At 36.2% G+C, this 16,720-nt stretch overlaps 1 protein-coding gene across 1 annotated transcript in view; it reads right to left on the reverse strand.

Annotated features, from left to right (window-relative positions):
- unc80 (unc80, NALCN channel complex subunit) overlaps positions 1-16,720 on the reverse strand; it is a 1,117,323-nt gene that overhangs the window by 230,496 nt on the left and 870,107 nt on the right. Inside the window, exons 50-51 of the mRNA XM_067137759.2 lie at positions 10,514-10,688; positions 5,095-5,247 (exon numbers count right to left, since the gene is read on the reverse strand). Coding sequence (XP_066993860.2) covers positions 5,095-5,247; positions 10,514-10,688 — 328 coding nt within the window. The remainder of the gene's footprint in view (positions 1-5,094; positions 5,248-10,513; positions 10,689-16,720) is intronic.

A 16,720-nucleotide genomic window follows, 5' to 3' on the forward strand; every position in this document is an offset into this window, starting at 1 on the left:
GTCAGATCGAAAATGTAAGTTCAATGACATTCATGGAATTTACACTATTATTATTAATGCGGGTTATAACATTCATAATTCTAAATATCTTTTTCTATTTATTTACAGAAAAAATACATTAACAATCTCATGGCAGAACAATGAAACACCGAAAAAATTAATTTAAAAAGCATCCAACAAACACTTCATAGAGGAACAGCTGACTACTGTATGACATTGGATAAAGCACTCAAACATACATGAAGTTTAATCCACAAAATTGCTGAATTCGTTATAATAGCAAAAAAAACCTACTATGTTTCATTCCTCATGGGATATTTCAAGCTTCGCAGGAATGACAACAAACTATGATTCCTATTTTGTTGCTGCCAAATTAATGGCATAGGTGAATAAAAATAAACTACCAACCTAACGGTTCATCCACTGATGAAGTGATCGAATTATTGCTTTGTACAGTTCGTAAATTGTTACATAATTTAAATGTATTCATGTAACAAATTTTGTTTTAATTGAATTTGCACATTTTTGTAATTTCTGTACATATCACCTAGAGTAAGGTTCCACCCCCCCCCCCCTTTTTTTTTTTTGTGTGTGTAAAAAGTAGAAAGATTCTTAAAATAAGTTCATATTTGTACATATTGGTTCCAATAACAAAGACAATACCTGGGTCTTGACCTTAAGATTGACAATAGACTGAAGAGCCCAAAAACAGGGCGAAACATGTACCTATGTAGTGTATATAAATCACTTAGAATTTAATCATCACAAACAGTGAATTGTACTGAATAGGTGGCTACAATAAATTTTATTCTAATATAATCTTAATTATTGTTATCTTCAATATGGAACAAACATGAGATTAGTTACTTGTAAAGCCACTAGAAAACAAACAAACAAAAAAAAAAAAAGAAAAGAAAAGATGGGATGCATTTGGCCAGTCGTGTTTTGGGTTCCTGCTAAATATTTTGGATTCTTCTTCATTCAGTGTTATGTCATTTAAGTTAATAGGTGGGTGGAAAATATGTATGGTGTTGGTGTTCGAATGTTGCACTTTGACAGTATGTCTCCGATTGTGGGCTGTATTTTTCAGTCCATGCAATTTATTATCTAAAATTTGTTGCTTATGTTTCAGAATAATTACTAGTTTTTAGCTGACCATTGTTTGAAAGAAATCCCATTGGGGTTTGGAAAGGTTTTTAGCTACTTCTAAGTGAGTCTGATATAGCTTTTCGTTAAGGTGATTTTTCTTTCTGTATAAAAATGTTATTTTGTTATTGATTCATATATTTATTTGTTTTGAAGTTTAATTTTATTAATCTGGTTCCTAGATCTGTGTTTTTTAGAGTAAATTTTGGAAAATTGGGAGTTAAATTATTGGTTATGCATTGTTTGAGAAAGTTAAATATTTTCCAATTTTAGCGATCTTAGTTTTAAGGCCTAAGTATGGTGAATTATGTATGCTGCCATATGACGTCACGCCATCTCAAATTTGAAGACCAGCGTGACACCATATGGTGCCTTCGTGGCACCCAACGTGTTAAAATCCATCAAAGATAAGGTAATGGGTTATGATGTATGGAAGAGAAAGGACTGATTTGACAGATATAATAATGAAGAGATTCAGAGCCTCATCAGTGCCAAGAGGGATGCATACCTGTCCCTCCTACAAGATCCATCTTTTATGGAGAAGAAGGCATGTTTGAATAGCTCAAACAAAAATGCCACATTGAAATAAGGAAAACAAAAAACAGCAGGTAGCAGCAATAGACCATGGAAAACTCCATGTCAGATGCCAGAGACCAACAGAACTTTTATGCTGGAATAAAGGAGCTGTATGTACCGCTTTGCTGCTCCTTAGGTACCCTGATACCCACTGACAATATTACCATTCTTACTGACAGTCAGGACATCTTGAGTCACTGGAAAGAATACTTCAGCTTACACTTAAAACACAATTCTACTATTGTCCAAGACTTACTCCTACATGTGCCATACCATCGTCCAGAACCTTGGGTGGCAGTCCCTCCAACTTTTCAGGAATTTAGTAAGGCTCTTGATAGTCTGAAACCAAGAAAGGCACCTGGATCCGACAACATTCCTCTTGGAATCATTCAAAGTGGAGGCTTATATCTGAAAACCAAGCTCTTCTCCCTGATGCTTCTCATATGGGAAAACCAGAAGGTCGCTAATGACATGAAGAACTCCACCATTGTCACCATCTTCAAAAAAGGCAATCAAAGTGTCTGTGGCAATTACCAACTGCTCTTCATACATGGTAAAATGTTTATAAGAATTCTGTTGAACCATTTCCAGTCAGTCCCTGAGAAGGTACTTCCTGAATCTCAGTGTGGGTTTCATCCTTCCAGAGGCACTATTGATATGAACTTCTGTACGGGACAACTAGAGGAAAAGTGCAGAGAACAACAAAAGCCTTTGATTTTAGTGTTATATAATCTGAAAAAGGCCCTGGATAAAGTGCCCAGAGAAGCAATGTGGATGGTTTTAAGATGGTTTGGATGTCCTGAGCACTTTGTTGGACTGATCCAAGCACTCCATGATGATATATTTGGACAGGTGCTGTACCAGAATGAAACATCAGAAGAACTTCCCATCACTAATGGACTTAAACAAGGTTGTGTACTTGCAACAACACTCTTTGTTCTGTACCTGACACCCATGGTGTATGAAACTGCCTGCAAATAACAGAGGTGTGGAACTTGAATTTGATGGAGGACTATTTAATCTCACCAGACTCTGAACAGCAAGGGTTACAAGTCTCACCCATATAACTGAACTGTAATATGCACATGGCAATTATTCTCCAGCTCATACACCTGATGGGTTACAGTTAACTGCTTCAGGAAGGCATATACACAATTGGCCTGACCATGAACATTCCAAAAACAAAGGTACTTGCACAGCCAGCTCTTGGATCTGCCTTCCCGAATTTCAATATTTCCATTTCCAACATGCCCTAGAAGAAGTAGATCACTATGTGAGAAGTGTACTTTCAACCAACTGCTCATTTCAGAAAGACATGGAAAACAGTATGGATACTGCTAATGTAGCTTTTGGACATCTCACACATCAGGTCTTCTGAATAAAAATCTAAGAATATACACCAAACTGATGGTGTATTGAGCAGTTGTCTTCTCCATCTTACTCTAAGGATGTGAAACCTGGACTCTATACTACCGTGATATCAACACACTAGAATGCTTCCAATAACAGAAGCTCAGATCCATTATGAACATCAAATGGGATGACTACATACCAAAAAGAATAGTTGTAGAGAGGGCAAAGGTGAACAGTATAGAGGCTACCATCTTTGGTCACCAACTCAGATGGTTTGGAAATGTCCAGCATATGATGGATGATAGACTTCCTCAACAAACCCTGTATAGTGAACTTAGTACAAGTAGGAGACCTCAGGTTGCTGCTTTGAAGCGCTATAAGGATTAACTTGAGAAAATCTTGAGGAGTACAAACATTAATGTAATTGGTGTGCCATTACAGATCGTGATAATCACTGATGCAGAAATACTTCAGATGCTGTTGCACAATGTGAACGTGAACAATGAAGATCAGAAGAAGAGAAAAAATGTCAGAGATGTAAACTACACTAGGCCTAGCCACGTCCTCCATCTTCCATTAAGTGCAATCTATGTGGCTGCATGTTTCATGCCAGGATTGGTCTGCTAAGACACCAAAGACTTCTGCATAGAGCATGCAGATAATGAAAGAATTGCAGGAGAGAAATGAACAATCAGATACGAGTATCAGCAATGATGAAAATGATATAATAATGTTTCAATAATATTTATGGAAGATCCCCTAAATTTTAGCTTCAAAAAATTATGATCTTCTATTTAACACACACAGAACCAACAGAATTTCCTGATACTAATGTATACTGATACTAATGATCATACTAAGAAAATCTATTCTCTAAGGAGAGTTCTAAGATGATTTAATTTCCCAAGTTAGATTCTGATATACAACTGATACAACACATTATCATTTCCAAGCAATATTCCAGTGATACAGTGGTTGTCCAACAAGGCACTTCACAGACAACTATTCAAGGTATAAAGTTGGGTATGTGATTCCGTGTGCATGGAATGTCTCAATGAAATCAGTTAATGTGCCCAACTGGAGATAAGAGGATACGACTATAGAAGTCCTCATAAATGTCCTCTTTGGGGTCAGTAGATGCAGAGTGGGTTTTGTCCCTTGGGTTTCGTCCCTTAAGAAGCCACGGCTGGTCCGTGCTCCAACAGCTCTGTACTCTGACCGGCCAACCGAGCAGAGGAGAGGTGGCCACGGCTTTACCGTGGCTCTACGCCTCTGCATTCGGGAGACAGGACAGGGCTAGACCTCACGGCGGGCCCCAACCGTCAGCTGTCCTGAGAATGGTTTTCCGTGGTTTTCCATTCTCCTGCACTAAGGCGAATGCCGGGACAGTTTGTAGTATAGGCCACGGCCGCCCACCCCCTCACCTTCTCAGCACATCTCCTTCACCGTAACAAATCTCCCGGCCTGAGAGACGGCGTAACCGTCTAAGAGGCCCGCCTTCCCCTTCAGGGGAGGAATGAAAACGTTTAGTAGTAGTAGTAGTCCTCTTTAGGTAATATGAAGAACTAAACTGAGCATAATTTGTTTATTCTTGTTTGACTCTCATATAATGAGTTTTGGAATAAATGTGCATGAATATAATAATAATAATAATAATAATAATAATAATAATAATAATAATAATAATAATAATAATAATAATAATAATAATAATAATAATAGTAATAATCATAAGAAGAAGAAGAAGAAATAATTACGGCATATGGCCTTTGGGGAGGCCTGGCACAGGTCTTTCAAGTTGACACACTATAAGCGACCTGGTGACCTGTGCGTCTGACAGGATGGGGCACCACCTAAGATGAATTCTAACGCCAAAGATGGCCCAGCCAAGAATCAAATCTAGGATCCTCTGGACCAAAGGCCAGTATGCTAATCATTTAGCCATGGAGCTGGTAGCTGAGACATACCAAAACTGCCGAATGAGAATGCCAAACCAGAAATGTTCCTTAGAGCACTCACTACATGAGATCTAATATCCAGAAGTTCAATCATTTTGCCATCAGCCCCAGGTTTCTTGTTTAGTTCTGTCAATCTAGTAGAGCTTCTGGTAAGGAATTCAGCTACCATATTCAGCAGGATATCACGAGGTCGTCGAAATTCGTTACGCAGGACCTGCAACCATAACAAAAAGGTAATAGATTTACAAGGTACAATTCACAGATAAAGAGTAGTAAATTGATTTGTTACAAATGTACAGAACTAAAATCGATCAATCGATCAATCAATCAATCAATCAATCAATCAATCAATCAATCAATCAATCAATCAATCAATCAATCAATCAATCAATCAATAAATAAATAAATAAATAAATAAATAAATAAATAAATAAATAAATAAATAAATAAATAAATAAATAAATACTGATCTGCATTTAGGGCAGTCGGTGGCAGATCCCCTATCTGTTGTTTTCCTCGCCTTTTCTTAAATGATTTCAAAAAAATAAGAAATTTATTGAACATCTCCCTTGGTAAGATTTTCCAATCACTAACTCTCCTTCCTATAAACTAATATTTGCCCCAATCTGTCCTCTTGAATTCCAACTTTATCTTCATATTGTGATCATTCCTGCTATTAAAGACACCAATCAAAACATATTTGTCTAATAATGTCATTCCACGCAATCTCTCTCTGACAGCTCTGAACATACTGCTTAGCTGAGCAGCTCGTCTGCTTTCTCCAAAGTCTTCCCAGCCCAAACTATCCATCATTTTTGTAATGCTACTATTTTATCAGATATCACCCAGAATAAATTAAGCTGCTTTTCTTTGGATTTTTTCCTTTCTAGAATGTAGTAATCCTGGTGCGGGTCCCTACAGCGGAACCATACTCTAGTTAAGGTCTTACCAGAGACTTATATGCCCCCTCCTTTACATCCTTACTAAAATCCCTAAACACCCTCATAACCATTTGCAGAGATCTGTACTCTTTATTTACAATCCCACTTATGTGTTTACCCTAATGAAGATTTCTCCTTATATTAACACCTAGGTACTTACAATGATTCCCATAAGGAGCTTTCACCCCATCAATGCAATAATTAAAACTGAGAGGACTTTTCCTATTTGTGAAACTCACAACCTGACTTTTCACCCCGTTCATCATACCATTGTGTACTGCCCATCTCACAACATTATCGAGGTCATTTAACAGTTGCTCACAATCTTGTAACTTATGTATTACTCTATACAGAATAACATCATCTACAAAAAGACTTATCTCTGAGTCTACTTCTTTACTCATATCATTTATATATATACAGTCGACTCTCGATAATTTGAAACTCAAGGGACCAGAGAAAAGCGTGAAATTGTAGTTAGTACATTAAAATTGTGAAAGCCTCCGTGGCTCAGGTGACAGTGCGTTGGCCTCTCAACACTGGGTTACGTGGTTCAAATCCCGGTCACTCCATGTGAGACTTGTGCTGGACAAAGCGGAGGCGGGACAGGTTTTTCTCTGGGTACTCTGGTTTTCCCTGTCATCTTTCATTCCAGCATCACTCTCCAGTATCATTTAATTTCATCTGTCAGTCATTTATCATTGCCCCAGAGGAGTGAGACAGGCTTCAGCAGCCGGCTCAATTCCTATTGTAGGTTTTCACATTTAAAATGTAATTCAGTAAATTAATTGTTTAAAGATGTAAGCCGTTAAAAAACTGTATGGGATTCTAACACTCATACGTTGATGTATTAATTATTTTAAATTCATTCGAGGTTCAATCCATGAGCTGTACTGTATTATAGTGGTGGAGTACAACTTTGAATCACGCACCGGCTCATTTGGCAACCACGGCGAGTGTGACGAGACAATGACGTCACTTCCACTTTAGTCTGCTCAAAAGGTGGTCCAGAGAATAGGATCGGATGGTAACTGGCCAGAGGGGGGAGCATTAATTGAGGAACTTGTCACTTGAATTTTATCAGATCATAAGCTTCAGTGTTCTCCAGCTGACGAATTATGGACTAACAAGGTTCTATTTTTCTCCCACCTCCAAAGCTACAGCTCAACTTGCTACTTTTAATGAGTACACTGAAGCTATATCAAATCTCAATCAGTTTTAATTACAGGAAGATAATGTTATGAGTTCAATTTTAACATGTGAATTATTTTTTCTAAGAAAATGGTGCAGAGTATTATAGAAAAACAGAGTGTATAGATTTGAGCATTTTTTTAAACAGTCCTGATAAGATATGGGCTCATTCAATTTTAAGTCATTGGACAGTGACTTTTCTGTATTTTAATCAGACAAAATAATTTTTGAGATGCTACGGCTGAAAAAGTCTTAAATAGAAGACGAAACATGTACCAAATTATGTGTAAATAATTTAAGATTAAATGTATTTTCACTTGTAAAGTGCCCACCCTCATATGAGGGTCTGCCTTACAAGGACTGCACTCGGCTAGAAATAGCCACACGAAATTAAAAATTATTAAACTTGTAAAGTGAAGTATATTGATTAGGTGGATCATTAAACCAAATATTTGTTCTTAATTCAACTCCTTTAGACAGGGTGATGGTCCCCTGGGTGGAAGAAATGTCACTCAAATCATAAAAGCAGCATCTCTTCCCCATGTTAGGGGTAGCTGCGGGTTCTACACCGGGCAGCAGCAGTATGGTCAACGTCTGAGGTGGATGATCACTAGGGTGACAATGGCAAGGACCACTGTGTGGTAGAAGAGAATGGTAAACCACTCCTGTATCTTACCGTGGAATGGCGGCTGTGTTCCATTATGATGATGGGTGTAGGTGGGTAGCTATCATCGAATACAGCAGAAGTGTAGGTGAAGTAATCAAAATGAACAGCAAAGCTACAGTGCATGGAAAACAACAGAAAACTATCATGTAATGTTTCCTAGTACAATCATCATGACTCAGATCTCCAATGAAAAGGCCCTTAGTCCCTGGCAGCCTTAAGTAGTCAGAGAGTACTAAGAATCTCCGGGTCAGCCATTATGATTGCAACTGACTAGACTGAACATCCTCTCACACTCTGTGTTACTACGTGGAGTGTTCAGAATGGAAAGCATCACTTTAGACAATTTATCATATTTCAGTACGCCTCCACTAGATTTCACTTGGACTACCATTGCCCACTGCACATCAATTCTCTATTCTACCCGAATAGATGTCACATTCTCAAGTTGGAAATTACAGAATTGGGAATGTACAGCATCCATTTCCTCATTAAAATAGTCTTTTGAGTTGATTACAATTATGAGAAATTTATCTACAAAAGACTTAATTTTGGGAAATGATGCATTACTAAAATCAATGCTCACCACTTCCACATTCAACAAAAGATCACTGTTGAAAGGGGATTTGTAGAGCATATAGTCAGGTGAAGTAATAAAACACTTCCTTACAGAACTAAAGAAGGAGCACTCGTCCTCTTGCCTAAGACTGTCAACAATAACACTAGTTGAATATCCTACCGTCAAATCACAGTCATCCTTCTAATTAGAGATTGTGTGTTAATCGACAACTATAAATGTGCAGATCTCATTACTTTCGGCTTCACAAATCGAGACATCACATTCTCTAGCATGTCAAGAAGAACTGATGGATGTGAGGCACACTTGATGGAAGCAATATATTTGGATTGTCAAACAGTGGCAGAAAACTGGAAAGAAACAAGCATAATGCCTCATTAAGTTCTGATGATAGGTGTGACTTTTCATTGCTTGAAATTGATGCTCTAATGCTGAAGTAATCTTATAATGAGTATGTACATTCTCAAAATTACTAAGAAACCATAATGGGATACCTTGAGTGTATTATGATGTCACAAACTGGATTATTATTCAAAATTCACAAAGCAAAGCAACATCTTAAGAAAAGCAAATAAGTTCAAATATGCTTTACAGAAAGAAAAACATTAAACGACAAAGCCTCTAAATTCAGATATAATCATTTTATCTTAGAAAAGAGTAAGTGAAGAACAATTTTCCAGCAGATTTTTCAGAAAGAAATATATGTAGACCTTGGTTTTAATGGATATAGAAGTCACGGTCTCCATAATAATATGAAAAGGAGAAGAAGAACAAGAAAACTTCTAAAAACTTCTCTAGCAGAAAGGATGGGAAATAAATTCACATGCAAAAATATATACGTATAAAAAACAAGTAAAATAAGAAAATATGGAAGCCCCTTTATATTTTCTAAACACTAGAACTCCCAAATAGGAAGTGTATTATTAATATAATTCAATATTTTGTAACATACATTTTTAAGTTTCATGTTATTCTTTACAACAAATGTGGTATTCAAGAGTATAAGGTGTACAATAAATATTCCAGGATGCCTGTGTAAAGGAATAGACACCTGTCAGCAAAGATGATGGGCATATGATCTACAACCAGTCATGAGAGGGCAACATGAGCTATGATGTGAAATCCGGCTTGCTCCACTAAAACAGATAAGCTGCTACTTTACTTACTAATTTACGTAGATACTCCTACAATATTATTTTCCTTTTGTTTTTTGATTATTTTAATTTAATAGGGTTCTAACAACTGTATGCTACTTGAAAAAAGCAATTTAAACATTTGAAAGGTCTTCCAATCAGTGATGCATACAGTATTACATTTTGACAACCTAAGATTCTCGCAGTCCTTAAATTATGTGTTGTAGTGAATTGCAGTGAATGGGGATCACATTTATGTTACCTGGGAATACTCAAGAAAAGCCTTACTTATGAGAAAATTAAATACAGGTTATAAGAGGGATATAATTATTTGCATAGATGTCACCAAATGAAAAGAATACCTGTATGTGTAGAGTTGCAATGTCTGTTGAATGGTTTATCACTCATACCTAACTTCACATGATTTTGAATGGCTAGTATGTTTTAACTTGTACAACAGACCCATATAGTAATGAACTATGAAACAAATTAAATGACTTGCAGTAAGTACTGCACTGTAAATTATGCTATACTAAACTGAACTACTGAACAAATGAACAATACAAAAAATATAAATCAACCAAACATGAGAGCAAAAGAGAACACTGTATCACCAGGGACTGCCTGAGTGGTCAGAGATTTCAGCGTGCTTCTGTACCTGGTGAATGAACTAAATAACAGAGCAACCAGATGAAAACAAGAGTGTAGTTCCTGGAATGACCGAGTGCAATTATAAAATTTGAACACGTAATACTAACAGTTTCGACTTCTTAGGATCATTCCTGGCTGGAGCAATTTAATGACACAAAAGATCTCTCTCTTGCCAACATAACCTCTCAGGTTGATAGGTACAACAGCAAAGACAAAATGAAATATAGTACAAGAAACTTATTAGATTAACAGTGCATGCCACAGCAAGCATTTGATTATGCAGGCATAAGATTATCAGATATTCTAATCAACCATAGGCTTACTTCTGGATCCTCCATGTCACGTTCATATAAAATCTTATTTCTGCTGTGGTCACTCATGTATTTTGAATGTGATTCTTCTTCATAATCAAAACCTGGAGAATACGGGCCACGACTGTAGTTCCGTTGGCTTGATCCCTTGTGTTCTGGACTTGCCATCTGTGGACCATTGTAATTCCTGAAATAGATGATATTTGAAAGTTTTATATAAAAAATAATAGAATGATGATAGTAATAATAAAAATGGAATAACATCACACTTATCAGTTAGATCAATGTCATCAAAATGGATACTGTATTGATTACACATAGCTGCATACTAAACACAGAAAATATAAAAACAAACTTATAGAAAAGGTGTATATGAAAGTTCTCCAAAAAATCACGAGGGGATGCATGGGAAGTGTATTTGCTGCTACATGACACAATTTTAACTTTCTATAACTGCCCTTAAAGGAAAAGTTAAATTAATTTGTTTTACATCCCCTACATGAGGCAAATGTTTGTAAACAAAAATGCACTCATTACAGACAAGTGACCATTACACAAGCAATTCTGACACAAGTATGTGTTAAAGTCAATTATAATACAGTCTATTATGGACTGGTACTCTTACCCTCCCATGTGTAGTGGCAAGAAGGGATGTACACAGAATTTTTTTGGTGGGGAGATATTCTCGCTTCATTATTTTTGATCTTCTATGACTTACCCCTAAAATTTAAAAACAAAACTTTAAAATTTGAGGACTTCTATAAAATAAGGTTGGGTGCAAATTGTGAAATTGGAAATTAAATTGAAACTTTCAGTATAACACAATTATTTGATTAACACATTCACGCCCATCATCTGAGCGGCTATTTAAAGGGCTGGCCCAGCTATTCCAGCTGTTAGTGGCAGAGCAAACAACAACGAATTCTTTTCAAAGTAAGTTCTAAACTAAACAAAATATGGAAACAAAATTTTCCACATACCTTAATGAAGTCCTCTAGTATCTCGTAGGATGTGGTAGGTAATGTCACACTTTCCTGGGTGAATGGCAACACCACACTTTTCACAAAAATAGTGTGTTTCACTAATGATTTTATTTTTGAAGCACACTTTGCACCTTCTTCAGGGGAACTTGACTATATTTGATGGTGGAAACTTCAAGAGAATATGCTCTTTTCTCTTCCCATCTAACTTAAATGATGGATCCTTGGCCGGTGCCCTTTTTGGCGGCAAAATCGCGGGACGTTGATTTGGTACTGATGAAGTAGATGGAGATGAGATTTCGGAGAGAGGTGACTGTACCTGTATGTCGGGTTCACTTTTTTTTCCCCATTTAAGAATTGCCTGGTGTTCCTTTAGATCTTTTGGTACACCCGTATTTGACCGTATAATTACACATATGGAAGTGTTCTGTTCCCGTAATTGTTTCGCGAGTCCAACGCTATTGTAATAATTGACCATATAGACTGTATACCCCTGGCCAAGATAATTTTCAAGCAGCTGAAAAACTGTGCTTTGTAAATTCGCATCACTTGCATCATTTATATTGTCCCTACATGCCATGGTTACACTTCAGAACGCGATTATACACATGCTTGTGCAATCACAAACCAACTACGCAGCTAATTGTGCCAGCGCTAGGCTACCTTCAGAAACAAAATAAAGAAAGTGCACTGGGAGGGAAAATCGCCGTGGCCATGGGGTTTATGGTGAGTAGAAGCATTCATAAGGGTATTACTTTCATCTCTCTCGCACATATTTGTGACTAAAATAGATCCCAGCTGTGCAGGAACGGCTCCAGTTCAAGGTTGTGCTTATCCGGGCTAACTCGGATACGGTCCACAGCATGGTCACGCGCTATAGGCATTAACTCAGATATGGGCGTGAATGTGTTAAGACATATATATACTCATGTTGATTACAATAGCAGAAATCTCGTGGGTGCTGTATTTTGGCCAGCTCATACATAATACTTTTTAAAATCACATTGTAATTTGACTACTATATGACAGAAAAATATTTACATAAGCTTGCTGGAGCACACAGAAAAATTATTCCTCTCTCCCACTATAAAATAAACTTACTAGAGAAAAACCAAAATGTGATTGGGCACCACTGTAATGTAATTATAGAACTGAATAAATAATCAAATTTGTATAGCATGGGTGATCTTGTTCTCCCAGACTGACGATCATGTGCTAATGAGGTTCCTAATTTGCATCCTAATCTTACCTGACACCTATGAATTCCCTGAAATTAAATCTAGGTACAGTAATATGCAACAAGAAAATACTACTATTATTAATTTAAATATGAATTTAATACCAATGATACCAATATATTCACTTACAAATTCTCCCCAATTACGCACACATTACAAATTTTCTTCATCACAAATTTCATCAATATCCTATGGATATAACCATTACATACAACAAACACAATACATACAAATGTAATCACTTCACTTCTTATTGATATATTTTCAGCATCATTCACTACTGATCTGCATTTAGGGCAGTCGCCCCGGTGGCAGATTCCCTATCTGTTGTTTTCCTAGCCTCTTCTTGAGTGATTTCACAGAAATTGGAAATTTATTGAACATCTCCCTTGGTAAGTTATTTCAGTCCCTAACTCCCCCAATTCGTCCTCTTGAATTCCAACTTTCTCTTCATACTGTGATCTTTCCTACTTTTAAAGACACCACTCACACTTATTCATCAACTAATGTCATTCCACGCCATCTCTTCACTGACAGCTTGGAACATACCACTTATTTCATGTGATATAAATCATTTTGGATCCGTATTTGACTTTATATAATAACAACTTATTTTATTATTTTATCCACCTAATCAATACATTAGGTACAAATAATTAGGATTTTGTCCTTGTTAAAGTATTCATTGACAAATTATTTAAAAATATGGTACATTTTTCACCTTAAATTTTCCACACATCATCAGCCATGATTTGACCTTAAAATAAAATCAGGCACTTGATCTTAAAAAGTCATGAATAAAAATTAACATGCAGTGAAATTATTGAAATGATAGTTTTACGTTTGTAACTATGAGTCAAGTGAATAATACAACAGTTAATTATAAACTTGTGATTTAAAGAAATTGATATATAATAATACTTGACTAGCAAGAGGTTGATAACAGAAAAACATTCCCAATTATCAAATTAAATGTCGTCATTTAAAACATGGTGATAAACATTTACAATTAAAAATGTCGTTAAAATGTCGTCATTTAAAACATGGTGATAAACATTTACAATTAAAAATGTCGTTAAATGATAGTCTTATATCTGATAAATAATGTTACATGTATAAGCTAAATGTCATTAGCATATGGTGTAATATTTTCACTTTATTTATCATGTAAATACTGGTAACTCTTAGTTGATATTCGAATTTGATTTGGACTCCTTTGGACCATCTCATTTGATGTGATATATTGGCGTTACTACAAATTGCAGGTTTGTTGATATGCTGGTCGAAAGGGGTGATGCTAAAGTTGTGTGTAGATAAGCATACTGATTGATTTTAAGGTGAAGTCTGTAATTGAAAACCAGAAGCGTGGTGATGAACGATGGATAAAAGGCTCGGAAGATAGGAAACTTAAAAGGGTCCACCTTTTCAATACAATAAATGTTATAGTTTATTTACAACATATATTTACACTTGGAACTAGTTTCGACGCTGTTTGGCGTCATCTTCAGCCAAAATGTGGGAAATAGGCTAACATGTAGACATTTATATTACACAAGGTGTTACATCAGTATGAATAAATGAGGGAACATGAAGATGCAAGGTACAATGTCAGTTTCAAAGTGGTCATGAAGGGTGAGTCAAAATTGTATAAACATGAGATAACATAAGCACTTAAACAATAAACATATAAACATATAAACTGTAACAAAACCATGCGGAAGTACGAGATGATTGGTATTGGAGATTCAAATTATTTCAGACACTCTTCCATTGAATGTTGCCTGCCGCGAGTGTAGTACAAAACATCGGTTTGTTCATATAAAATACTTTTTTTAATCAATGATGTCATTTAAGTTCCTATCTTTGTTGAACTGCTGGTTAAGAAATATGAATATGTTTTCGTACTCTGTCATGAGTTTAAATTTTTTCAATTCTCTTTAAGATATATAAATCATGTTCAGTGGTAGTAAATTTATGCCCTGTGTCCCTCATGTAATTGGCCATTGCAGTATAGATTCAACACTATTTTCGATTATTTTTATATATCAAAAAATCAAATCAAAATCTCTTTATTTGCAAATGAGGTGTTTACCTCGGTGGCAAATGGTACACTAAAATACATTATTGTCAAGCACTAAATATTAAATTAACAAGAGAATAAAATTTTCCTATAATACAATATTATATAATTTACGCTAACGATTTTTTCTATTAAACACACAGCTCATCCTTAATAAATTTACATTGTTTACAAAATTCTACTTATATCTCCTGTACTACATACAAATATAGTCATCTGATATACAGTATGTGGAATTACTTCAAATGATACTGTACAACTGGTATAAGATTAAAATTTACATTGCATTTATTTACTTTTTCTTTTCTTTACCCATTCTGGAACCTAAGTAGCATAACGACCTGCTGCGTCTTAACCAGAGCCCCTTTTACCACCACTTTTCAGAGTTCCTCCCCCCCCTCGTCCCCCAACCCAAAGGGGACTGAACTTGGACTTAACAAAAATCCAGTGTGTCATTATTCATCTCGGCAACTCCAAGAGATATGGTTTCAACAATATTTTTGATTACTTTTATATATCACTCCCCCATTGACCCGACCCCAAAGGATGTTGAACTTGGACTTTAAACAATTCTTGAATGTCACTGTTGATATCAAGGACCCCGAAAAGTATGGATTCAACACTGTTTTTGATTATTGTTATATACATAACTCCCCCCTCACCCCCACTGCAAAGGGGGGTGAACTTGGTCTGGAGTGCCACTATTTATCCCATTGACACGGAAAAGAAAGATTCAACAATTTTCGATTACTTTTAAATATCACGCCCCCCCTCGCCCTCCACTCCAAAGGGGACTAAACTTGGAATGTAAAAAATCTGGACTGTCACTATTCATCCCAGCAATGACAAAAAGTATGGATTCGACACTATTTTTTATTATTTTTATATATGATTCCCCCTTGCCCCCACCTCCAAATGGGGATGAACTTGGACTTTAAAATAATCCGGAATGTCATTATTCATCTGAAGGACCCTGAAAAGTATGGATTCAACACTATTTTTGATTATTTTTATATATCAATCCCCCCTTGTCTCCCAAACCAAAGGGGACTGAACTTAACAAAAATCCGGAGTGTCACTATTTATCTCAGCGACCTCGAAAAATATGGATTTGACACTCTTTTCGATTATTTTTATATATCACTCCCCCCTTGCCCCCAACCCCAAATGGGGCTGAACATGGACATTTAAAAAATCCGGAATGTCATTGTTCATCTGAAGGACTCGGAAAAGTATGGATTCATCACTATTTTAGATTATTTTTATATATAACTGCCCCCTCGCCTCCTACCCCAAAGGGGGCTGAACTTGGACTTAACAAAATTCCGGAGTGCAACTATTCATCTCAGCAACACCGAAAAGTATGGATTCGACATTAATTTCGATTATTTTTACATATTGCTCCCTCTCGACCCTCCCCCTCCAAAGGGCTGAACGTGGGCTTAAAAAAAAAATCCAGAATGTCATTATTCATCTGAAGGACCCCGAAAAGTATGGATTTGACACTATTTTTTATTATTTTTATATATCACTCCCCCCTCATCCCCCAAACCAAAGGGGACTGAACTTGGAATTTACAAAAATCTGGAGTGTCACTATTCATCTCAGCGACCTAGAAAAATATGCATTAGACACTATTTTTTATTATTTTTATATATCACTACCGTGCTCACCCCCCTCCAGCCCAAAGGGGGCTGAACTTGGACTTAATAAAATTATGGACTGCCACTGTTCATCTCAGCGACACCAAAAAGTATGGATTCAATATTATTTTAAATTATGTTTATATATCACTCCCTCTCACCCCTCCCACTCGAAGGGGGGTAAACTTAGACTTTTAAAAAATCCGGAGTGTCACTATTAATCTCAGCATCCCCGGAAAGTATAGATTTGACACTATTTTCAATTATTTTTATATATC

The sequence above is a fragment of the Anabrus simplex genome, chromosome 1 (genome assembly GCF_040414725.1).
Source record: "Anabrus simplex isolate iqAnaSimp1 chromosome 1, ASM4041472v1, whole genome shotgun sequence".
Taxonomy (NCBI): Eukaryota; Metazoa; Arthropoda; class Insecta; order Orthoptera; family Tettigoniidae; genus Anabrus; species Anabrus simplex.